The sequence below is a fragment of the Castor canadensis genome, chromosome 17 (assembly GCF_047511655.1).
Source record: "Castor canadensis chromosome 17, mCasCan1.hap1v2, whole genome shotgun sequence".
In the NCBI taxonomy this organism is placed as follows: Eukaryota; Metazoa; Chordata; class Mammalia; order Rodentia; family Castoridae; genus Castor; species Castor canadensis.
This window is the reverse complement of record NC_133402.1, coordinates 59,549,930-59,576,321: the sequence shown is the minus strand read 5'-3', so window position 1 is coordinate 59,576,321 and position 26,392 is coordinate 59,549,930. Positions and strand designations below refer to the sequence as shown.

The 26,392-nt window shown below is 41.1% G+C and overlaps 2 protein-coding genes across 2 annotated transcripts; both read left to right on the top strand.

The window, feature by feature from the left end:
• The first annotated feature begins 6,569 nt into the window (after positions 1-6,569).
• LOC141418513 (proline-rich protein 23A-like) lies at positions 6,570-16,439 on the top strand. The gene is made up of 2 exons (XM_074059298.1): positions 6,570-7,256; positions 16,422-16,439. Exons 1-2 carry the CDS (start codon positions 6,570-6,572, stop codon positions 16,437-16,439), a joined length of 705 nt encoding a protein of 234 aa, XP_073915399.1.
• A 58-nt stretch (positions 16,440-16,497) lies between these two features.
• On the top strand, positions 16,498-26,368 carry LOC141418512 (proline-rich protein 23A-like). The gene is made up of 2 exons (XM_074059297.1): positions 16,498-17,184; positions 26,351-26,368. The coding sequence occupies exons 1-2, from the start codon at positions 16,498-16,500 to the stop codon at positions 26,366-26,368; spliced, it is 705 nt and encodes a 234-aa protein (XP_073915398.1).
• Positions 26,369-26,392: the final 24 nt, after the last annotated feature.

The window sequence follows — 26,392 nt, the reverse complement described above, 5'->3', positions numbered from 1 at the left end:
AGTTTTTCATGTGTTTTTTGGCCATTTGAATTCTTCTTTTGAGAAAGTTCTGTTTAGTTCACTTGCCCATTTCTTTATTGGTTCATTAGTTTTGGGAGAATTTAGTTTTTTAAGTTCCCTATATATTCCGGTTATCAGTCCTTTGTCTGATGTATAGTTGGCAAATATTTTCTCCCACTCTGTGGGTGTTCTCTTCAGTTTAGAGACCATTTCTTTTGATGAACAGAAGCTTTTTAGCCTTATGAGGTCCCATTTATCTATGCTATCTCTTAGTTGCTGTGCTGCTGGGGTTTCATTGGGAAAGTTCTTACCTATACCTACTAACTCCAGAGTATTTCCTACTCTTTCCTGTATCAACTTAAGAGTTTGGGGTCTGATATTAAGATCCTTGATCCATTTTGAGTTAATCTTGGTATAGGGTGATATACATGGATCTAGTTTCAGTTTTTTGCAGACTGCTAACCAGTTTTCCCAGCAGTTTTTGTTGAAGAGGCTGCTATTTCTCCATTGTATATTTTTAGCACCTTTGTCAAAGACAAGTTGGTTATAGTTGTGTGGCTTCATATCTGGGTCCTCTATTCTGTTCCACTGGTCTTCATGTCTGTTTTTGTGCCAGTACCATGCTGTTTTTATTGTTATTGCTTTGTAATATAGTTTGAAGTCAGGTATTGTGATACCTCCTGCATTGTTCTTTTGACTGAGTATTGCCTTGGATATTCGTGGCCTCTTGTGTTTCCATATAAATTTCATGGTAGATTTTTCAATCTCTTTAATGAATGTCACTGGAATTTTGATGGTAAACATGTAGATTACTTTAGGGAGTATCGACATTTTTACTATGTTGATTCTACCAATCCATGAGCATGGGAGATCTCTCCACTTTCTATAGTCTTCCTCAATCTCTTTCTTCAGAAGTGTATAGTTTTCCTTGTAGAGGTCTTTCACATCTTTTGTTAGGTTTACACCTAGGTATTTGATTTTTTTGAGGCTATTGTAAATGGAATTGTTTTCATACATTCTTTTTCCATTTGCTCATTGTTAGTGTATAGAAATGCTAATGATTTTTCTATGTTGATTTTTATATCCTGCTACCTTGCTATAGCTATTGATGATGTCTAGAAGCTTTTGAATAGAGTTTTTTGGGTCTTTAAGGTATAGGATCATGTCGTCTGCAAATAGGGATATTTTGACAGTTTCTTTACCTATTTGTATTCCTTTTATTCCTTCTTCTTGCCTAATTGCTCTGGCTAGGAATTCCAGTACTATGTTGAATAGGAGTGGAGATAGTGGGCATCCTTGTCTGGTTCCTGATTTTAGAGCGAATGGTTTCAGTTTTTCTCCATTAAGTATAATGCTGGCTGTAGGTTTGTCATATATAGCTTTTATAATGTTGAGGAACTTTCCTTCTATTCCTAGTTTTCTTAGAGCTTTTATCATGAAATGATGTTGGATCTTATCAAAGGCTTTTTCTGCATCTATTGAGATGATCAAGTGGTTTTTGTCTTTGCTTCTGTTAATGTGGTTTATTACGTTTATTGATTTTCATATGTTGAACCATGCCTGCATTCCTGGGATGAAGCCTACTTGGTCGTGGTGAATAATCTTTTTGATGTGTTGTTGAATTCGGTTTGCCATTATTTTGTTGAGGATTTTTGCGTCAATGTTCATTAAGGAGATTGGCCTATAGTTCTCCTTTTTGGAGGTGTCTTTGCCTGGTTTTGGGATAAGTGTAATACTGGCTTCATAAAATGTGTTTGGCAGTTTTCCTTCCCTTTCTATTTCATGGAACAGTTTAAGGAGGGTTGGTATCAGTTCTTCTTTAAAGGTCTGATAGAATTCAGCAGAGAATCCATCAGGTCCTGGACTTTTCTTTTTGGGGAGACTCTTGATTGCTGCTTCAATTTCATTTTGTGTTATAGGTCTATTCAGGTGATTAATTTCCTCTTGGTTCAGTTTTGGATGATCATATGTATCTAGAAATCTGTCCATTTCTTTAAGATTTTCAAATTTATTTGAATATAGGTTCTCAAAGTAGTCTCTGATGATTTCCTGGACTTCCATGGTGTTTGTTGTTATCTCCCCTTTTGCATTCCTAATTCTACTAATTTGGGTTTTTTTTTCTCCTCATTTTAGTCAGGTTTGCCAAGGGTCTATGGATCTTGTTTATTTTTTCAAAGAACCAACTTTTTGTTTCATTAATTCTTTGTATGGTTTTTTTGGTTTCTATTTCATTGATTTCAGCTCTTATTTTTATTATTTCTCTCCTATTTGTTTTGGAATTTGCTTGTTCTTGTTTTTCTAGGAGTTTGAGATGTATCGTTAGGTCATTGATTTGGAATCTTTCAATCTTTTTAATATATGCACTCATGGCTATAAACTTTCCTCTCAAGACTGCCTTAGCTGTGTCCCATAGGTTCTGGTAGGTTGAGTTTTCATTTTCATTGACTTCCAGGAACTTTTTAATTTCCTCTTTTATTGCATCGATGATCCATCCTTCATTAAGTAATGAGTTATTTAGTTTCCAGCTGTTTGCATGTTTTTTGTCTTTACTATTGTTGTTGAGTTCTACTTTTACTGCATTATGGTCAGATAGTACGCATGGTATTATTTGTATTTTCTTATATTTGCTGAGGCTTGCTTTGTGCTCTAGGATATGATCTATTTTGGAGAAGGTTCCATGGGCTGCTGAGAAGAATGTATATTGTGTAGAAGTTGGATGAAATGTTCTGTAGACATCTACTAGGTCCATTTGATCTATTGCATATTTTAGATCTTGGATTTCTTTATTGATTTTTTGTTTGGATGACCTATCTATTGATGATAATGGGGTGTTAAAGTCTCCCACAACCACTGTGTTGGCGTTTATATATGCTTTTAGGTCTTTCAGGGTATGTTTGATGAAATTGGGTGCATTGACATTGGGTGCATACAGATTGATGATTATTATTTCCTTTTGGTCTGTTTCCCCTTTTATTAGTATGGAATGTCCTTCTTTATCTCATTTGATCAATGTAGGTTTGAAGTCTACTTTGTCAGAGATAAGTATTGCTACTCCTGCCTGTTTTCGGGGGCCATTGGCTTGGTAAATCTTCTTCCGGCCTTTCATCCTAAGCCTATGCTTATTTCTGTCGGTGAGATGAGTCTCCTGTAAGCAACAAATTGTTGGATCTTCTTTTTTCATCCATTTTGTCAAACGGTGTCTTTTGATGGGTGAATTAAGTCCATTAACATTAAGCGTTAGTACTGATAGGTATGTGGTGATTCCTGCCATTTAGTTGTCTTAGTTGTTTGAAGGTGTGATTGTGTGTACCTAAGTTGAGGTTACTCTCTACTGTCTTGCTTTTTCTTTTCCTGTGGTTTGGTGCTGCTTGCCTTTTCATGGTTAAGTTGGGTGTCACTTTCTGTGTGCAGAATCATCTTTTGTAGTGGTGGCTTTGTGGTCACACATTGTTTTAGTTTCTGCTTATCATGGAAGACTTTTATTGCTTCATCTATTTTGAATCATAGCTTTGCTGGGTAGAGTATCCTGGGGTTGAAGTTATTTTCATTCAGTGCCCGGAAGATCTCACCCCACGCTCTTCTTGCTTTTAATGTTACTGTTGAGAAGTCTGCTGTGATTTTGATGGGTTTATCTTTGTATGTTACTTGTTTTTTCTCTCTTACAGACTTCAATATTCTTTCCTTAGTTTCTGAACTTGTTGTTTTAATGATGATATTTCGTGGAGTAGTTCTATTTTGATCTGTTTGGTGTCCTGGAGGCCTCTTGCATCTGTATGGGAATATCTTTCTCTGGATTTGGGAAATTTTCCGTTATTATTTTGTTGAATATATTATGCATTCCCTTCACTTGCACCTCTTCTACTTCTTCGATGCCCATGATTCTCAAGTTTGGTCTTTTGATGGAGTCAGTGAGTTCTTGCATTTTCTTTTCACAGGTCTTGAGTTGTTTAATTAATAGTTCTTTGGTTTTTCCTTTAATTACTGTTTCATCTTCAAGTTCTGAGATTCTGTCTTCTGTTTGTTCTATTCTGCTGGATTGGCCTTCTGTTTTGTTTTGCAGTTCTGTTTCATTCTTTTTTCTGAGGTTTTCCATATCCTGGCAGTTTTCCTCTTTAATGTTGTCTATTTTTGTCCTGAGTTCATTTATCCGTTTATTCATTGTGTTCTCTCTTTCACTTTGGTGTTTATACAGTGTTTCTATGGTTTCCTTTATTTCTTCTTTTGTTTTTCAAATTCTCTATTTTTGTTGTCTTGGAATTTCTTTAGTGTCTCCTGTACATTTTGGTTGACCCTATCCAGTATCATCTCTATAAAATTCTCATTGAGTACTTGTAGTATGCCTTCTTTTAAATTATTCTTGTGGGCTTCATTGGGTCCTTTGGCATAGTTTATCTTCATTTTGTTGGAGTCTGGATCTGAGTTTCTGTTCTCTTCATTCCCCTCTGGTTCCTGTACTAATTTTTTGCTGTGGGGAAACTGGTTTCCCTGTTTTTTCTGTCTTCCCGTCATTGTCGTTGGTGTTGTTACTGTCCCTGTACTGGGTGCAATTAAGTATTTTCTAGCTTGTAATAACAACAATGGTAATATTTAGAATGGAAGGGTGAGCTGAGATGGAAAGCAAGAAGTTAAAGAAAAAGGGAAAACAAATATACAGACAAGAGGGAGAAAGCAGAACAAGGTATCAGACAAGAGAGTTTCAAAGATATAAACAGGGAGTGTTAGTGTACTAATTGACAGTAAGTTGGTCCGCATCTTCCCAGTGGGTGCCGGCCTCTGGCGGCCCAGGGGCCCTCCTTGTTTCTCCGTTTAACGTGAAGTGGAGATTCTCTGTGCCGGCTCTAGCCACCATCTTGGAATCCCCAAGTATTTAATTTTTTAAAACACACTTCCCTTCTCTGAACTACTTGAGAGGATGAACAACTTTTTACACTCAATATAACTGGTCAAATATCAAGTTTCAATACAAAGAAAATTAACCTCATGTTAATTTTTTACTACTGTTTTTAATAACCACAGCTTAACTTCCAACAAAAAAAATTGAAGTAACGTTCACTTTGTTTTTTTGTTCTACTTTTTGAGTTGTTTCTACTTTTTGAGACAGAACCCCTATGTACCCCCAGGCTGGCCTTCACCTCACACTCCTCCTCCCTGAGCCTCCCAAGTGCTGGGATTTGCCAGTGGGCACCACCACACTCAGCTTCACTACATTATTTTCAAAACCCTTTTTTCCTGAAGTAAAAATTGTATTCCTAATTTCTCTCATAAACTAAGGAAATTTTGACAAACAGGTAAGAAAGACAGGAAAGGACTGATGAGTGATGATACAGAAGCTCTTTTTCATAGCCTTCTGGAAACACTTAGAAGAGACGAGATGGTTTCAAGACGGTGGCCTCCAAGATGGCCACTGCAGAAGAGGTCAATTTTGCTTCAGAAGATCAACAAAGGATCACTTCTAGGCCCTCAGGGTAAGATGGAGTGGAAGATCAACAAAAGACAAGCAAATTTGCACAGAAAACCAGTAGACTCAAAAAACTAAAAGAAAAAACAAAAGTTTTTTTTAAAAAACCCTCCAAAATTTAGAAGAGGGTTCTTAATGGCTGTTTACTGATACCTGGTCAAATTGCGGATCTTTTCATTAGCCATTCTCAAAAGAAATGTTAGAAGAACCGAAGGAAAATTTGCAAAAAAAAGGTAAACACCGTTATCCAGAGTGGAATTGGATTACTGAGTATTAGATTTGAAAGTTCAGTTACATGCAAAAGTCAGCAGAAAAAGAAGCACTGAAGATGATAAAACTTAAATATTTTATACTTTCTAAATTTTGTTTAATATCATTTAAAATTATAATTTCCCTTTTTTCTTTTTTATAATTTACCTTTTTAAAAGACATGCAAATTAGAACATTCTTTATAAACAATTTCATTTATTTAACAGAAACTTGCCTATAATACATATCTTGATTATTTATTTTAAATAAACTATCTTCTTTTTATAAGAAAACAATATCCATTTATGTAGTTTGCACAATTATATCAACTTTAGGGGTGTTATGTTATTAATTAGTTAAGCTATCTTCTCTGTTTCTATATTATAATTGAGAACACTTGTTGCAATTTTTATTTATAAAGTAATTTTAGAGAGATTAGGCATAGGCAAGAAGTTTTGAGATTGTGTTAACTTTTTTTTTTTTTAACAAAGGATAAAAGCGTTAAAAACCATAAGGTCATCCAAGAAATTTTAAACACACACTTCTGGAAAACCAAGCAATCTAAGGCACTGCACTGACCAATCCCCTGTAGGCCACGCCCCTGGGCGGAGCTAAGGGTGGAAGCTGGGTATATACACCAAGGCCACTGAGATTTTTCTGGTAGGCAGCTGTCAGCACTCCTGTGGACTTCCTGGTCAGCTTGAGAAAGTCTAAAACTACAAGGTGTGAGGCCTGCACAGAGCCCAGAGACCAGCTCACACCATAGGACTGAGGTCCCCGGGTTCTCCAGCCCACCTCACCTGCCGGTCACCCGTGCACGACCCACCGCGTCGCCAGGCCCCGGGAGCCCGCACGCGTCCACATGGTGGGCATCCGGCCCCACAGCCCCAGCGCCCACCCTGAGCCCGGGTGGGCACCGCAGCCCGCAGGGCCCGGCCCTGCCAAGCGCCCCCGACTGGACCAGCCCGCCGGCCCCGACCCCGGCCCGCTGCTCGCCCTGCAACACCCCACCACCTCCCTGGTGGTCCTGGCCGCCGGCTGCGCCCTGCAGGTGCCCCTGGGCCACGTCGACCTGGTGCTGGAGCCCGGGCCCGCCAACGTCCTCACCGTCGCGCTGCAGGGACACAAGCTCATCGTCGTCCCTGAGGGCCTCCTGGACTTCGCCGAGCAGCACCTGGGAGCGCAAGGACACTGGCCCGATGGCCTGGAGCTGGGCGCCTTCGCGGGCGCTCCCATGGAGGACGGCGGCGTCCAGCACGGCTTCTTCTACCCGGCCGCCGCCCAACGACCGGCCTACGAAGAGGACTGGGACCCCGGCGTCCTGAGCGCAAGGCTGTCCAGCCCCTGGTGCCTGGGCCCGATGCCATCGTCCAGCGACGACCCAGACGGAGGCCCTTGGCACTCCATCTTCGACCTTCCGAGGCCCTTCCCAGGCTCACCGCTGCAGCCTCTGCCTCCCTCTCCGAGCCCACGCAGGAGCCCGGGTCCCCACGCGCGCCCTCGGCGCCCTCCCCGCCCTGCCTGCAAGGCCCGCAGACGCCTGTTCCAGGTAGGAATGAGCGCCCCACTTTGGCATCTGGATACCCATCTTCTTCAGTGGGGGACAGTGGGTGGCTGCTTTTTTCCTCTTGCTTTGCTTTGACGTTCTAGTCGGTTTCTCCTTTGCCTTTTTAGTAGGACGCCTTGGTCAGAAGCCCATAAAGACATCCATGAGACAAGCCGCTCCAGGAAAGCGCCTTTGGGAATCCCAGGGAGGACAGACAGACAGACAGCCAACATGGACTTTGACTTCCCTTGCTCTGCTGGCTGAGTTGTTCCTTCAGGCATTTCTGGTTCCCGTGTTTCACCCCACTTCTTGCTTAAAACTCACCTCAATATACTTTCAGCTTTACCCTGGTTTTCACCGTTTCTCCATGCTTCTCTGTTCTCCAATCCACGTTGTTGTTTTCCTTCTTTTTTTAATGATGAATTTACCCCTGCGTTTCCCCAACATCCCCAGAGGTACTTTTTTTTTTTTTTTTTTTGGCGGCCCTGGGGTTTGAACTCAGAGTCCCCCACTTGCCAGGCATTCTGTCCACCAGTTGAGCAACTCCCCAGCCCTTTTTGTTTTCAGTTCATGTCTGCATGCATAGGATCTCACGTTTTATGCCCAGCGGGCACCCTCCTATTTATGTTTCCCTGGTAGCTGGGACCACAGGTGCCTGCCAGGTCACCTGCCTTTTTACTGGTTGAGATAGGGTCTCCAGAACTTTTTGCCAGGCTTGGCCTCCAATGGTGATCCTCCTTATCTCTCCAGAGTACCTAGGATTACAGGCTTGAGCTTGTACCTGAGAAGTACTTCTGGTCACCAGTTTTATTTTCTAAGCTTTTTAATTTTTTTCTTTATGTGTTTTATTTATTTATTTATTAGTGGTACTAGAGTTTGAGCTCAGGGCCTCACACTTACTAGGCAAATGCTCTCCCAACTGAGTCACTCCACCATCCAGCCCTTATTATTTTTGTTGGGTACTTTTGAGAAAAAAAACAAAACTGTTTGCCCAGGTGGGTTTTGAAACAGGATCGTCATGACCTCTTCCTCCTGAGTAGACCAATTACCCTCTTTCTCCTTAACACCTCTTTCTGGATCTCAGCCATCTGAATAAATATCTATTGAATAAATAAGTGAATAAATGATACATGAGTGTAGTGGAAATATTTCTAAAATTAAAATTTAAAAAATAGCAAGAGCACTATTTCATGGCAGGAAAGGAAGAGAGGAAACTGTGTTATTTCATTCCAAACCAGCTTTGCTCTACTTTAATCACATGGGTGTTCCTGAATTTTAGAGTGATAGATGGTGCAACACTTTAAATTGTTTGCCAATAGTGTTTCAATTTCAATGTTTCACTTTCCTCATTTCGGTATAGTAATGTAATTTTTCACGTGTACAAGTGGTAACTTTATACTATATACATATGTATGTATATGCATGGAAAAACATAATGAAACCCACAAAAACTGTTAAAAAGGAGGGGAAGGAGGAAGGGAGGCTAAGAAAGAGTAACATGGGTGGGGGGAATTTGATTAAAGTACATTATATTCATGTAGGTAAATATCACAATGAAATGCCTTTACATAATTAACGTATGCATTTTTAATAAATAAAATTTTTTATTTTAAAAATTAGTTAATTTCATTCATTATTTCCATACATTGTCAATCTCACTCTCTCTCTCAATTGATCACATATCAAATATTATGGTTTTCACCTTTTCAATGGGAAGGATAGGTAAAACCTGAATTTAAGTTATAATCTTTCAACCTGGTGTCTCAAAGCTGATTCTGTTTCAGTGCAACTAAGGAAATATCAGGAGAATCAAATTTTCTCCACACAGAAAAGTTACACCCTACCTTTTTAAACAACCTCGAATTAATCTCACAAGCATAATGTAAAGTGAAGAAAGCCACACATAAAAATGTGAGTGTATGGTATGTCATTTAAATATGTAGAATATTTACCTTCTAGAATAGGAAAATAATCTATGATGTTAGATTGGAATAGAGATTCAATGCCTTGGGGCAGTAAGACAGGGTGATGACTAGCAGGCAGCAAGGGAGGTCCTCTTGAGTAAAGTGGGGGTTACATGAGGAATGCCTTAGTGAATTCCCTGGAAAGCAGTTTAAATTAGAGGTTAAGTGCAATTGTCTGTTTGGGAGGTACTGGTCCAGGGCAGTAAAAATGAGAGGGAAATAATTTAGGCCTGGAACAATAGGGGAATAATAAACATGATGCATTCCTGTACACTTGACCACTTGGTACATCTCATCCACAAGTACTAGAAGGGACAAAATTGCTGGAGGTCCTTTTCAGCACCAGGCTCTATTAAGGAGGAAAGTCTGCAGCTCTCCATGATTCCTGGAACCAAATATCTAGAACATTTCTAAAGCAGATGGATGCAGCAGTTCTGCAGGCACCTGAAGAAAAGCACTGGCCTGGTGCTGGTGGCTCACGCCTGTAATCCTAGCTACTCAGAAGGCAGAGATCAGGAGGATATGGGTTCCAAGACAGTGCAGGCAAATAGTTCTAGAGACCCTATCTCTAAAAACCCTATACAAAAATGGACTGGTAGAGTTGCTCAAGGTGTAGAGCCTGAGTTCAAGCCCCAGTACTGCAAAATAAATAAATAAATAAATAATAAAAAAGATGGAGATGTCACATGGTGATAAAAGCAACCAGAAAAATTCAGGGGCCAGGTTTTCTCTTTTCATAACAACACTCTCTTTCTCCTCCTTTTATCTTTTCTGCTCCTTCTTTTTGGTTTTTTGTGACCTGGTATTGTAGCCTATACTAACTGGAGCTCATTGTTTAACCTAGGCTGGCCTAATACTTCAGGTCATTCTGCCTCCAGCTCCCAAGTGCTGGGATTAAAGGAATATACCACCCCACCCTGCCTTATAGCAAACTATTCTTGCAGGAACTGACCAGCGTCCTATGGGAACTGCACTAATCTTTTTTTAGGGTGATGCCTTCAGGGACCTAATTAATTTCCAGTAGTTCTCCTCCTCTTAGAATTTCCACCATCTCCTAACATCACCACACTGAGACCAAACTTCCAGCACAACATTGTGAAAGCTGAGCATGGAGACACATGCATGTAATGCCAGCAACTTGGGAGAAAGAGATAGGAGGATTGAGAATATGAGGCCAGCCTGGGCAAAGTTAATGAGACCCTATCTCAACAACAAAATACAACCAAAAAGGGTGGGGGCATAGCACAAGTGGTAGAGAGCAAGTGAGAGACCATGGGTTCAATCCCCACTACAAGAAAATAAAGAGAAAAGAGAGGAGAGGAGACAAGTAAGGGAGGAAGGGAGGGAGAAGAAATGGAGGGAGGGAAGGAAGCTAATACAGTGGTTCAGGTCTGTGATCCTACCATTTGGGAAACACAGATTAGGAGGATCTTGGTTTGAGGAGAGCTCAGGCAAAAATTAGTGAGAACCCAACTCAACTAATAAAGGCTGAACACAAGGCTGGTGGAGTTGCAAAAACAAGGCTCTTAGTTCAAACTCAAGAACTAGCACAAAAAAAAAGTTGGACACAGTAACATATGCCTGTCATCCAAGAAACAATGGGAGTCATAAATAGAAGGATGATCAGCCCAGGCATTAAGTGAGACCCTATCTCAAAAATTAAAAAGGCTATCAGAGTGGTTCAAGAGATAGAGCACCTGCTTAGCAAGCATGAGACCTTCAGTTGAATCCTCAGTACCACCAAAAATAAATTTCTTTAAAGAAAGGAAAGAAAGAAAGGAATGGGGAAGGTGGAAGAGGGAGGAAAGGAAGAAGTACAGAATTTTGAGAGACAAACTATATTCACACCATACACAAACCAGAGCCTTTGGCACCTGCCCACCAAAATTCATGTCCTCCTCACACTACAACATATATCCATCCATCCCCACACTCCCAAAGTCTCACTCCAGTGTCACTCAAAATCCAAGTCCAACATTTCATCTGAGACTCCAGCCACCTTCTTTCCAGCTGTGAGCTTCGAACAGTAGCTGCTCTTCAGCTACTGCTGTCCCCTGGAGAAGGTAGCAATCGCTGGGTACTTCAAATCTGCCATCTTGGCATCCTCCCTTTCAGTATGGTTCAGTATTTCCTATCCATGCTCTGCCTCCAGAAGATGGAATCGCTTTGTTCACTCATCTTATCCACAGTTCCCAGCACAACTCAAGAAATCCTCCTGTCTCTGCTAATAGCACAGCAGTCAAGTGATCAAAAGTCTCTGCCTAATTATCTGGTCATTCACCAGAGAGGGCCAACAGCCATCTGCAAACTTTCTTTTTTTTTTATTGTTTTTTTTTTCATTTTTTTTTCATTTTTCTTTTATTATTCATATGTGCATACAAGGCTTGGTTCATTTCTCCCCACTGCCCCCACCCCCTCCCTTACCACCCACTCCGCCCCCTCCTTCTCCCCCCCCTCAATACCCAGCAGAAACTATTTTGCCCTTATTTCTAATTTTGTTGTAGAGAGAGTATAAGCAATAATAGGAAGGAACAAGGGTTTTTGCTGGTTGAGATAAGGATAGCTATACAGGGCATTGACTCACATTGATTTCCTGTGCATGGGTGTTACCTTCTAGGTTAATTCTTTTTGATCTAACCTTTTCTCTAGTACCTGGTCCCCTTTTCCTATTGGCCTCAGTTGCTTTAAGGTATCTGCTTTAGTTTCTCTGCGTTAAGGGCAACAAATGCTAGCTAATTTTTTAGGTGTCTTACCTATCCTCACCCCTCCCTTGTGTGCTCTCGCTTTTATCATGTGCTCAAAGTCCAATCCCCTTGTTGTGTTTGCCCTTGATCTAATGTCCACATATGAGGGAGAACATACGATTTTTGGTCTTTTGGGCCAGGCTAACCTCACTCAGAATGATGTTCTCCAATTCCATCCATTTACCAGTGAATGATAACATTTCATTCTTCTTCATGGCTGCATAAAATTCCATTGTGTATAGATACCACATTTTCTTAATTCATTCGTCAGTGGTGGGGCATCTTGGCTGTTTCCATAACTTGGCTATTGTGAATAGTGCCGCAATAAACATGGATGTGCAGGTGCCTCTGGAGTAACAGCAATACCCAAGAGTGGTATTGCTGGATCAAATGGTAGATCAATGTCCAGCTTTTTAAGTAGCCTCCAAATTTTTTTCCAGAGTGGTTGTACTAGTCTACATTCCCACCAACAGTGTAAGAGGCTTCCTTTTTCCCCGCATCCTCGCCAACACCTGTTGGTGGTGGTGTTGTTGATGATGGCTATTCTAACAGGGGTGAGATGGAATCTTAGCGTGGTTTTAATTTGCATTTCCTTTATATCTGCAAACTTTCTATTCAAAGAGCTTCATAATCTAGACACTAAGGACATTCATTTTCTGCAATATGTGACCAAACAGTCCTAAGGAACCATCAAAAACAACATTCTTGAGGCTGAAGGCTGGCAGCTCACACCTGTAATCCTACTTACTCAGAAGGCAGAGATCAGGAGGATTGTGGTTCAAAGCTGGCCAGGGCAAATAGTTCCAAGACCCTATCTTGAAAAAAATCCATTATAAAAAAGGGCTGGTGGAGTGGCTCAAAATGTAGGCCCCAAATTCAGGGCCCAGTACCGCAAAAAAAAAACAAATTCTTGAAAGTGATGGAGAAAAAAATGTCACTCTTTTTAAAGGCACACACAGCTTATAAAAATATAAGCAAAATTGCCTAAAGCCAAAAATGGTAACAAATCATGAATCCCAGAGGTCAGTGTGTGTTCGAGGGTAACTGAGAAGTTAAGGTAACCTAGAACTGTGGTTGTAAGAGCCTACTTATGGAAAACAGAAGGAAACTTCCATGGTCACACACCCTGACTTCCAAAACGTGGTAACTCTTGTAAGTAAGCTAACAAAAAAAGGGGTGGGGGCTCAGTACAGAAGGAAATGAGAATGAAACATGTCTTTCTCAGGCTTGAGAAAGGATGAAATACGTGTGCTTTGAGGGTAAAAGGTGAGAATTTACTTTAAGATATTCCCTAGTTGATGGTAGACCTGGAAAAAGCAAAACAAACCTTCTCTGAGAATATATTTAATAGCTGGGGCTAAGAATCTTATTGGTAATAATGTCCCAGTGATTCTTAATTCTTAATCCAAAATTAAAGAACACATAAGGAAACAAATCACAGTAAGTGGGAATAAATGAGAGTGAGCCTGAGAAAAGGAAAAGAAAAATTGCTCTCTGGAATAGTAGATAGGTAGACTGTCAGTTATAGACTGTCAGTTATAGGATATTTCAAATAAATGCAATTTGAGGACATGAGAGAATAAAATAGTGTAGCAATGAAAAATATTACACAATATGGCAGCTTTAAATAGGAATGAAGTAAGTTGCCAAGTATGAAATATGTAAACGTTGGAGGGTAAATATAATTAAGATCTTAAACCATAGACTGGGGAGAAGTGAAAAACGGAAATACTGTGCTGGAATAAAGAAGGCATCCATAACTCTAAGCAGCAGGCCAAAAATATATAAAATACTTACATATATGAAATAAGGTCACAGATATTAGACAGCAGTATCTGTTCTCCCATGTGATTGTTGGAAATGGAGATGGTGAGCACCAAGATGGGGGCATTATCACAGAGATAAGAAATGAGGACACTCAAGATGTAATGTCAGAAAACTTCACTCAATCATTAAGTACCTAGTATGTACAGACATTTTTCCAAATTCTGGCAATACAGCCAAGAACAAATCAGTTAAAAATCATTACCTTCATGGAGTGTAATAATTCCCACAAGAAATGATACCATCTTATGAAAACAGTGGCAGGAAGAGTGATCTGAAGTATCATTTTCTTGGATATTGATTTTTGAGAAAGGGTATCCCTATGTAGTCCAGACTGGCTTCAATCCCTCAAACCACATGCGTCAGTCTTGTGAGTGCTGATATTATAGATTTATGCCACCACACCTGGCTAGAAAACAGGATTTCTCAGAGTAAAAAGAGAGGAAGACTCAGGGGGTAATTCAGAGAATAAATTGAGGGTTTGGAGACTGAGCATTATTTTTAAAAGCAAATTTTTATTTTCTGAGGTTGCAAAGACCTTGAGGGGAAAAAATTATTTTAAAAATATATATATGAGTTCAATTAGATGTGTCTCATTTGAGGTACCTATAACACAAGCAGAAATAATGACTAGGAAGTAGGATAGGGACTCTGGATTGAATGAGAATGGTACAGATGGAGATAAACCAAAGTTTTGGAAGAACCACCCAGGCATATTTTGAAATCAGCAGGAATTATGACCAAATCAATGAGGGAGAGAGAAACAGAGTAAGAGGAGAAACTGTTCAAGGAATGAGAAGGAGAAACCCTAAACTTGAGAGAGTGGCAAAGGACCTAGAAGCTACATATCTAATGTTTTCACATAAAGTATGAGTTAAAAAAATCAAAGGTCCCTATTATAAAGGTAGACAGGCCTATGGTTAAGTCCCATATCCAACATAAACTGTATATTTAATTTTTTAAAATTCACTTCCTTTCTCTGAACTACTTGTGAGGATAAATGAACCTTTACACTCAATATAAGGCTGGTCAAATACCAAGTTTCAAAGGAAAAAAGTTAACTTCTCTTCTTTAATAATCACAACTTAACCTCCAACAAAAAACTGAAGTAATTTTCTCTTTGTTTTTGTTTCGTTTTGCCTTGATGTTGCTGTTTTTTGATTTTTGACACAGGGATGCCTTACATTGTAGCCCAGGCTGGTCATGAACTCACAATACTGCTCTCTCAGCTTCCCAAGTGCTGGGATGGCAGATGGGCCCCATCATACCCAGCTTCACTTCATTATATTTTAAAACCTTTTGCCAACGTAAAAATTGTATTCTTAATTTCTGTCATAAATGAAAAAAATTTTGACAGATTCGTACATGAGCTGGAGAAGGAATGATGGGTGATGATACAGAAGATCTTTTTCATAGACTTCTGGGAAATCTTAGACATTAGATAGTTCCAAGATGGCAGCCTGCAAGATGGCAGACTTCAAGATGGCAGACTCCAGGAAGGCAGATCCAAGATGGCAAATTACAAGATGGCCACTGCAAAAAGATGTCAATATTGCTTTGGATAATCAACCAAAGAGTGCTTCTCCGCCTTCAGGCTAAGAGCAAGTGGAAGATCAACAAAAGATAAACAAATTTACACTGAAAATGAGTAGAATCATAGAGCTAAAGGAAGAAATCGAGGCAAATAAAAGAAAAAAATCTGATATTTCAGTTTCCTTGATGACTGTTCACTGATATGTGATCAAATTGAAGATCTTTTCATTAACCATTCTCAAAAAGAAACCCAAGAAATGTTAAAAGAACCAAAGAAAAATTCACAAGAAGGAGTTAACACCATAGCTGGCAGAGTGGCTCCAGTGCAGAGCGCCTGCCTAGAGCGCAGCACCATAGACTCCAGCAAGGGATCGGGTCCACGGGTAGTGGCACACTTCATGCTGGAGGTTGATCAAACTTAAACATTTTATACTTTTCAAATTTTCTTTACTAAATATCGTTTTAAATTATAATTTCCCTTTTTAAAGGACACGGAAAGGAAAATGTTCTTTTTTTAACAGTTTCAGTTATTTAATAGAAACTTCTCTGTTTTCACAGATATTGATAATTATTTGAAATAAACTATCTTCTTTTTATAAGAAGACAATATTCATTTATGTAGTTTGCATAATTATCATGTCAAGTTTAGGGGCGTTATGTTCTTAAACCAGTTCAGCTATCTTCTATGTTTCTATATTATCAGTGAGAACACTTGTGACTTTCATTTATAAGAAACTTAAACAGAGAGATCAGGCATAGGCAAACAGTTACAAGATTGGGTGGGCTCTTACTTTGTTAAGCAAGGATAAAAGCATTAAAAACCATAAAAGGCTATTCAAGAAATTTTCTACCCACACTTCCAGGAAGCCTTCATCCAAAGCACTGCACTGACCAATCCCCAGTAGGCCACGCCCCTGGGCGGAGCTAAGGCTGGAAGCTGAGTATATATACAGAGGGTGCTGGGGTCTTCTGGCAGACGGTTTCAGCACTCCTGTGCACATCCAGCTCTGCGTGAGGACGGCCAAAGACTACAAGGTGCGAGGCCTAGACGGTGCCCAGAGACTGCCAGACGACAGGACTGTAGGCCCCACTCGCCCACCTAGAGTGGCAGCCACCCGTGACGGTCACCCGTGCACGACCCACCGCGTCGCCAGGCCCCGGGAGCCCGCACGCGTCCACATGGTGGGCATCCGGCCCCGCAGCCCCAGCGCCCACCCTGAGCCCGGGTGGGCACCGCAGCCCGCAGGGCCCGGCCCTGCCAAGCGCCCCCGACTGGACCAGCCCGCCGGCCCCGACCCCGGCCCGCTGCTCGCCCTGCAACACCCCACCACCTCCCTGGTGGTCCTGGCCGCCGGCTGCGCCCTGCGGGTGCCCCTGGGCCACGTCGACCTGGTGCTGGAGCCCGGGCCCGCCAACGTCCTCACCGTCGCGCTGCAGGGACACAAGCTCATCGTCGTCCCTGAGGGCCTCCTGGACTTCGCCGAGCAGCACCTGGGAGCGCAGGGACACTGGCCCGATGGCCTGGAGCTGGGCGCCTTCGCGGGCGCTCCCATGGAGGACGGCGGCGTCCAGCACGGCTTCTTCTACCCGGCCGCCGCCCAACGACCGGCCTACGAAGAGGACTGGGACCCCGGCGTCCTGAGCGCAAGGCTGTCCAGCCCCTGGTGCCTGGGCCCGATGCCATCGCCCAGCGACGACCCAGACGGAGGCCCTTGGCACTCCATCTTCGACCTTCCGAGGCCCTTCCCAGGCTCACCGCTGCAGCCTCTGCCTCCCTCTCCGAGCCCACGCAGGAGCCCGGGTCCCCACGCGCGCCCTCGGCGCCCTCCCCGCCCTGCCTGCAAGGCCCGCAGACGCCTGTTCCAGGTAGGAATGAGCGCCCCACTTTGGCATCTGGATACCCATCTTCTTCAGTGGGGGACAGTGGGTGGCTGCTTTTTTCCTCTTGCTTTGCTTTGACGTTCTAGTCGGTTTCTCCTTTGCCTTTTTAGTAGGACGCCTTGGTCAGAAGCCCATAAAGACATCCATGAGACAAGCCGCTCCAGGAAAGCGCCTTTGGGAATCCCAGGGAGGACAGACAGACAGACAGCCAACATGGACTTTGACTTCCCTTGCTCTGCTGGCTGAGTTGTTCCTTCTAGGCATTTCTGGTTCCCGTGTTTCACCCCACTTCTTGCTTAAAACTCACCTCAATATACTTTCAGCTTTACCCTGGTTTTCACCGTTTCTCCATGCTTCTCTGTTCTCCAATCCACGTTGTTGTTTTCCTTCTTTTTTTAATGATGAATTTACCCCTGCGTTTCCCCAACATCCCCAGAGGTACTTTTTTTTTTTTTTTTTTTGGCGGCCCTGGGGTTTGAACTCAGAGTCCCCCACTTGCCAGGCATTCTGTCCACCAGTTGAGCAACTCCCCAGCCCTTTTTGTTTTCAGTTCATGTCTGCATGCATAGGATCTCACGTTTTATGCCCAGCGGGCACCCTCCTATTTATGTTTCCCTGGTAGCTGGGACCACAGGTGCCTGCCAGGTCACCTGCCTTTTTACTGGTTGAGATAGGGTCTCCAGAACTTTTTGCCAGGCTTGGCCTCCAATGGTGATCCTCCTTATCTCTCCAGAGTACCTAGGATTACAGGCTTGAGCTTGTACCTGAGAAGTACTTCTGGTCACCAGTTTTATTTTCTAAGCTTTTTAATTTTTTTCTTTATGTGTTTTATTTATTTATTTATTAGTGGTACTAGAGTTTGAGCTCAGGGCCTCACACTTACTAGGCAAATGCTCTCCCAACTGAGTCACTCCACCATCCAGCCCTTATTATTTTTGTTGGGTACTTTTGAGAAAAAAAACAAAACTGTTTGCCCAGGTGGGTTTTGAAACAGGATCGTCATGACCTCTTCCTCCTGAGTAGACCAATTACCCTCTTTCTCCTTAACACCTCTTTCTGGATCTCAGCCATCTGAATAAATATCTATTGAATAAATAAGTGAATAAATGATACATGAGTGTAGTGGAAATATTTCTAAAATTAAAATTTAAAAAATAGCAAGAGCACTATTTCATGGCAGGAAAGGAAGAGAGGAAACTGTGTTATTTCATTCCAAACCAGCTTTGCTCTACTTTAATCACATGGGTGTTCCTGAATTTTAGAGTGATAGATGGTGCAACACTTTAAATTGTTTGCCAATAGTGTTTCAATTTCAATGTTTCACTTTCCTCATTTCGGTATAGTAATGTAATTTTTCACGTGTACAAGTGGTAACTTTATACTATATACATATGTATGTATATGCATGGAAAAACATAATGAAACCCACAAAAACTGTTAAAAAGGAGGGGAAGGAGGAAGGGAGGCTAAGAAAGAGTAACATGGGTGGGGGGAATTTGATTAAAGTACATTATATTCATGTAGGTAAATATCACAATGAAATGCCTTTACATAATTAACGTATGCATTTTTAATAAATAAAATTTTTTATTTTAAAAATTAGTTAATTTCATTCATTATTTCCATACATTGTCAATCTCACTCTCTCTCTCAATTGATCACATATCAAATATTATGGTTTTCACCTTTTCAATGGGAAGGATAGGTAAAACCTGAATTTAAGTTATAATCTTTCAACCTGGTGTCTCAAAGCTGATTCTGTTTCAGTGCAACTAAGGAAATATCAGGAGAATCAAATTTTCTCCACACAGAAAAGTTACACCCTACCTTTTTAAACAACCTCGAATTAATCTCACAAGCATAATGTAAAGTGAAGAAAGCCACACATAAAAATGTGAGTGTATGGTATGTCATTTAAATATGTAGAATATTTACCTTCTAGAATAGGAAAATAATCTATGATGTTAGATTGGAATAGAGATTCAATGCCTTGGGGCAGTAAGACAGGGTGATGACTAGCAGGCAGCAAGGGAGGTCCTCTTGAGTAAAGTGGGGGTTACATGAGGAATGCCTTAGTGAATTCCCTGGAAAGCAGTTTAAATTAGAGGTTAAGTGCAATTGTCTGTTTGGGAGGTACTGGTCCAGGGCAGTAAAAATGAGAGGGAAATAATTTAGGCCTGGAACAATAGGGGAATAATAAACATGATGCATTCCTGTACACTTGACCACTTGGTACATCTCATCCACAAGTACTAGAAGGGACAAAATTGCTGGAGGTCCTTTTCAGCACCAGGCTCTATTAAGGAGGAAAGTCTGCAGCTCTCCATGATTCCTGGAACCAAATATCTAGAACATTTCTAAAGCAGATGGATGCAGCAGTTCTGCAGGCACCTGAAGAAAAGCACTGGCCTGGTGCTGGTGGCTCACGCCTGTAATCCTAGCTACTCAGAAGGCAGAGATCAGGAGGATATGGGTTCCAAGACAGTGCAGGCAAATAGTTCTAGAGACCCTATCTCTAAAAACCCTATACAAAAATGGACTGGTAGAGTTGCTCAAGGTGTAGAGCCTGAGTTCAAGCCCCAGTACTGCAAAATAAATAAATAAATAAATAATAAAAAAGATGGAGATGTCACATGGTGATAAAAGCAACCAGAAAAATTCAGGGGCCAGGTTTTCTCTTTTCATAACAACACTCTCTTTCTCCTCCTTTTATCTTTTCTGCTCCTTCTTTTTGGTTTTTTGTGACCTGGTATTGTAGCCTATACTAACTGGAGCTCATTGTTTAACCTAGGCTGGCCTAATACTTCAGGTCATTCTGCCTCCAGCTCCCAAGTGCTGGGATTAAAGGAATATACCACCCCACCCTGCCTTATAGCAAACTATTCTTGCAGGAACTGACCAGCGTCCTATGGGAACTGCACTAATCTTTTTTTAGGGTGATGCCTTCAGGGACCTAATTAATTTCCAGTAGTTCTCCTCCTCTTAGAATTTCCACCATCTCCTAACATCACCACACTGAGACCAAACTTCCAGCACAACATTGTGAAAGCTGAGCATGGAGACACATGCATGTAATGCCAGCAACTTGGGAGAAAGAGATAGGAGGATTGAGAATATGAGGCCAGCCTGGGCAAAGTTAATGAGACCCTATCTCAACAACAAAATACAACCAAAAAGGGTGGGGGCATAGCACAAGTGGTAGAGAGCAAGTGAGAGACCATGGGTTCAATCCCCACTACAAGAAAATAAAGAGAAAAGAGAGGAGAGGAGACAAGTAAGGGAGGAAGGGAGGGAGAAGAAATGGAGGGAGGGAAGGAAGCTAATACAGTGGTTCAGGTCTGTGATCCTACCATTTGGGAAACACAGATTAGGAGGATCTTGGTTTGAGGAGAGCTCAGGCAAAAATTAGTGAGAACCCAACTCAACTAATAAAGGCTGAACACAAGGCTGGTGGAGTTGCAAAAACAAGGCTCTTAGTTCAAACTCAAGAACTAGCACAAAAAAAAAGTTGGACACAGTAACATATGCCTGTCATCCAAGAAACAATGGGAGTCATAAATAGAAGGATGATCAGCCCAGGCATTAAGTGAGACCCTATCTCAAAAATTAAAAAGGCTATCAGAGTGGTTCAAGAGATAGAGCACCTGCTTAGCAAGCATGAGACCTTCAGTTGAATCCTCAGTACCACCAAAAATAAATTTCTTTAAAGAAAGGAAAGAAAGAAAGGAATGGGGAAGGTGGAAGAGGGAGGAAAGGAAGAAGTACAGAATTTTGAGAGACAAACTATATTCACACCATACACAAACCAGAGCCTTTGGCACCTGCCCACCAAAATTCATGTCCTCCTCACACTACAACATATATCCATCCATCCCCACACTCCCAAAGTCTCACTCCAGTGTCACTCAAAATCCAAGTCCAACATTTCATCTGAGACTCCAGCCACCTTCTTTCCAGCTGTGAGCTTCGAACAGTAGCTGCTCTTCAGCTACTGCTGTCCCCTGGAGAAGGTAGCAATCGCTGGGTACTTCAAATCTGCCATCTTGGCATCCTCCCTTTCAGTATGGTTCAGTATTTCCTATCCATGCTCTGCCTCCAGAAGATGGAATCGCTTTGTTCACTCATCTTATCCACAGTTCCCAGCACAACTCAAGAAATCCTCCTGTCTCTGCTAATAGCACAGCAGTCAAGTGATCAAAAGTCTCTGCCTAATTATCTGGTCATTCACCAGAGAGGGCCAACAGCCATCTGCAAACTTTCTTTTTTTTTTATTGTTTTTTTTTTCATTTTTTTTTCATTTTTCTTTTATTATTCATATGTGCATACAAGGCTTGGTTCATTTCTCCCCACTGCCCCCACCCCCTCCCTTACCACCCACTCCGCCCCCTCCTTCTCCCCCCCCTCAATACCCAGCAGAAACTATTTTGCCCTTATTTCTAATTTTGTTGTAGAGAGAGTATAAGCAATAATAGGAAGGAACAAGGGTTTTTGCTGGTTGAGATAAGGATAGCTATACAGGGCATTGACTCACATTGATTTCCTGTGCATGGGTGTTACCTTCTAGGTTAATTCTTTTTGATCTAACCTTTTCTCTAGTACCTGGTCCCCTTTTCCTATTGGCCTCAGTTGCTTTAAGGTATCTGCTTTAGTTTCTCTGCGTTAAGGGCAACAAATGCTAGCTAATTTTTTAGGTGTCTTACCTATCCTCACCCCTCCCTTGTGTGCTCTCGCTTTTATCATGTGCTCAAAGTCCAATCCCCTTGTTGTGTTTGCCCTTGATCTAATGTCCACATATGAGGGAGAACATACGATTTTTGGTCTTTTGGGCCAGGCTAACCTCACTCAGAATGATGTTCTCCAATTCCATCCATTTACCAGTGAATGATAACATTTCATTCTTCTTCATGGCTGCATAAAATTCCATTGTGTATAGATACCACATTTTCTTAATTCATTCGTCAGTGGTGGGGCATCTTGGCTGTTTCCATAACTTGGCTATTGTGAATAGTGCCGCAATAAACATGGATGTGCAGGTGCCTCTGGAGTAACAGCAATACCCAAGAGTGGTATTGCTGGATCAAATGGTAGATCAATGTCCAGCTTTTTAAGTAGCCTCCAAATTTTTTTCCAGAGTGGTTGTACTAGTCTACATTCCCACCAACAGTGTAAGAGGCTTCCTTTTTCCCCGCATCCTCGCCAACACCTGTTGGTGGTGGTGTTGTTGATGATGGCTATTCTAACAGGGGTGAGATGGAATCTTAGCGTGGTTTTAATTTGCATTTCCTTTATATCTGCAAACTTTCTATTCAAAGAGCTTCATAATCTAGACACTAAGGACATTCATTTTCTGCAATATGTGACCAAACAGTCCTAAGGAACCATCAAAAACAACATTCTTGAGGCTGAAGGCTGGCAGCTCACACCTGTAATCCTACTTACTCAGAAGGCAGAGATCAGGAGGATTGTGGTTCAAAGCTGGCCAGGGCAAATAGTTCCAAGACCCTATCTTGAAAAAAATCCATTATAAAAAAGGGCTGGTGGAGTGGCTCAAAATGTAGGCCCCAAATTCAGGGCCCAGTACCGCAAAAAAAAAACAAATTCTTGAAAGTGATGGAGAAAAAAATGTCACTCTTTTTAAAGGCACACACAGCTTATAAAAATATAAGCAAAATTGCCTAAAGCCAAAAATGGTAACAAATCATGAATCCCAGAGGTCAGTGTGTGTTCGAGGGTAACTGAGAAGTTAAGGTAACCTAGAACTGTGGTTGTAAGAGCCTACTTATGGAAAACAGAAGGAAACTTCCATGGTCACACACCCTGACTTCCAAAACGTGGTAACTCTTGTAAGTAAGCTAACAAAAAAAGGGGTGGGGGCTCAGTACAGAAGGAAATGAGAATGAAACATGTCTTTCTCAGGCTTGAGAAAGGATGAAATACGTGTGCTTTGAGGGTAAAAGGTGAGAATTTACTTTAAGATATTCCCTAGTTGATGGTAGACCTGGAAAAAGCAAAACAAACCTTCTCTGAGAATATATTTAATAGCTGGGGCTAAGAATCTTATTGGTAATAATGTCCCAGTGATTCTTAATTCTTAATCCAAAATTAAAGAACACATAAGGAAACAAATCACAGTAAGTGGGAATAAATGAGAGTGAGCCTGAGAAAAGGAAAAGAAAAATTGCTCTCTGGAATAGTAGATAGGTAGACTGTCAGTTATAGACTGTCAGTTATAGGATATTTCAAATAAATGCAATTTGAGGACATGAGAGAATAAAATAGTGTAGCAATGAAAAATATTACACAATATGGCAGCTTTAAATAGGAATGAAGTAAGTTGCCAAGTATGAAATATGTAAACGTTGGAGGGTAAATATAATTAAGATCTTAAACCATAGACTGGGGAGAAGTGAAAAACGGAAATACTGTGCTGGAATAAAGAAGGCATCCATAACTCTAAGCAGCAGGCCAAAAATATATAAAATACTTACATATATGAAATAAGGTCACAGATATTAGACAGCAGTATCTGTTCTCCCATGTGATTGTTGGAAATGGAGATGGTGAGCACCAAGATGGGGGCATTATCACAGAGATAAGAAATGAGGACACTCAAGATGTAATGTCAGAAAACTTCACTCAATCATTAAGTACCTAGTATGTACAGACATTTTTCCAAATTCTGGCAATACAGCCAAGAACAAATCAGTTAAAAATCATTACCTTCATGGAGTGTAATAATTCCCACAAGAAATGATACCATCTTATGAAAACAGTGGCAGGAAGAGTGATCTGAAGTATCATTTTCTTGGATATTGATTTTTGAGAAAGGGTATCCCTATGTAGTCCAGACTGGCTTCAATCCCTCAAACCACATGCGTCAGTCTTGTGAGTGCTGATATTATAGATTTATGCCACCACACCTGGCTAGAAAACAGGATTTCTCAGAGTAAAAAGAGAGGAAGACTCAGGGGGTAATTCAGAGAATAAATTGAGGGTTTGGAGACTGAGCATTATTTTTAAAAGCAAATTTTTATTTTCTGAGGTTGCAAAGACCTTGAGGGGAAAAAATTATTTTAAAAATATATATATGAGTTCAATTAGATGTGTCTCATTTGAGGTACCTATAACACAAGCAGAAATAATGACTAGGAAGTAGGATAGGGACTCTGGATTGAATGAGAATGGTACAGATGGAGATAAACCAAAGTTTTGGAAGAACCACCCAGGCATATTTTGAAATCAGCAGGAATTATGACCAAATCAATGAGGGAGAGAGAAACAGAGTAAGAGGAGAAACTGTTCAAGGAATGAGAAGGAGAAACCCTAAACTTGAGAGAGTGGCAAAGGACCTAGAAGCTACATATCTAATGTTTTCACATAAAGTATGAGTTAAAAAAATCAAAGGTCCCTATTATAAAGGTAGACAGGCCTATGGTTAAGTCCCATATCCAACATAAACTGTATATTTAATTTTTTAAAATTCACTTCCTTTCTCTGAACTACTTGTGAGGATAAATGAACCTTTACACTCAATATAAGGCTGGTCAAATACCAAGTTTCAAAGGAAAAAAGTTAACTTCTCTTCTTTAATAATCACAACTTAACCTCCAACAAAAAACTGAAGTAATTTTCTCTTTGTTTTTGTTTCGTTTTGCCTTGATGTTGCTGTTTTTTGATTTTTGACACAGGGATGCCTTACATTGTAGCCCAGGCTGGTCATGAACTCACAATACTGCTCTCTCAGCTTCCCAAGTGCTGGGATGGCAGATGGGCCCCATCATACCCAGCTTCACTTCATTATATTTTAAAACCTTTTGCCAACGTAAAAATTGTATTCTTAATTTCTGTCATAAATGAAAAAAATTTTGACAGATTCGTACATGAGCTGGAGAAGGAATGATGGGTGATGATACAGAAGATCTTTTTCATAGACTTCTGGGAAATCTTAGACATTAGATAGTTCCAAGATGGCAGCCTGCAAGATGGCAGACTTCAAGATGGCAGACTCCAGGAAGGCAGATCCAAGATGGCAAATTACAAGATGGCCACTGCAAAAAGATGTCAATATTGCTTTGGATAATCAACCAAAGAGTGCTTCTCCGCCTTCAGGCTAAGAGCAAGTGGAAGATCAACAAAAGATAAACAAATTTACACTGAAAATGAGTAGAATCATAGAGCTAAAGGAAGAAATCGAGGCAAATAAAAGAAAAAAATCTGATATTTCAGTTTCCTTGATGACTGTTCACTGATATGTGATCAAATTGAAGATCTTTTCATTAACCATTCTCAAAAAGAAACCCAAGAAATGTTAAAAGAACCAAAGAAAAATTCACAAGAAGGAGTTAACACCATAGCTGGCAGAGTGGCTCCAGTGCAGAGCGCCTGCCTAGAGCGCAGCACCATAGACTCCAGCAAGGGATCGGGTCCACGGGTAGTGGCACACTTCATGCTGGAGGTTGATCAAACTTAAACATTTTATACTTTTCAAATTTTCTTTACTAAATATCGTTTTAAATTATAATTTCCCTTTTTAAAGGACACGGAAAGGAAAATGTTCTTTTTTTAACAGTTTCAGTTATTTAATAGAAACTTCTCTGTTTTCACAGATATTGATAATTATTTGAAATAAACTATCTTCTTTTTATAAGAAGACAATATTCATTTATGTAGTTTGCATAATTATCATGTCAAGTTTAGGGGCGTTATGTTCTTAAACCAGTTCAGCTATCTTCTATGTTTCTATATTATCAGTGAGAACACTTGTGACTTTCATTTATAAGAAACTTAAACAGAGAGATCAGGCATAGGCAAACAGTTACAAGATTGGGTGGGCTCTTACTTTGTTAAGCAAGGATAAAAGCATTAAAAACCATAAAAGGCTATTCAAGAAATTTTCTACCCACACTTCCAGGAAGCCTTCATCCAAAGCACTGCACTGACCAATCCCCAGTAGGCCACGCCCCTGGGCGGAGCTAAGGCTGGAAGCTGAGTATATATACAGAGGGTGCTGGGGTCTTCTGGCAGACGGTTTCAGCACTCCTGTGCACATCCAGCTCTGCGTGAGGACGGCCAAAGACTACAAGGTGCGAGGCCTAGACGGTGCCCAGAGACTGCCAGACGACAGGACTGTAGGCCCCACTCGCCCACCTAGAGTGGCAGCCACCCGTGACGGTCACCCGTGCACGACCCACCG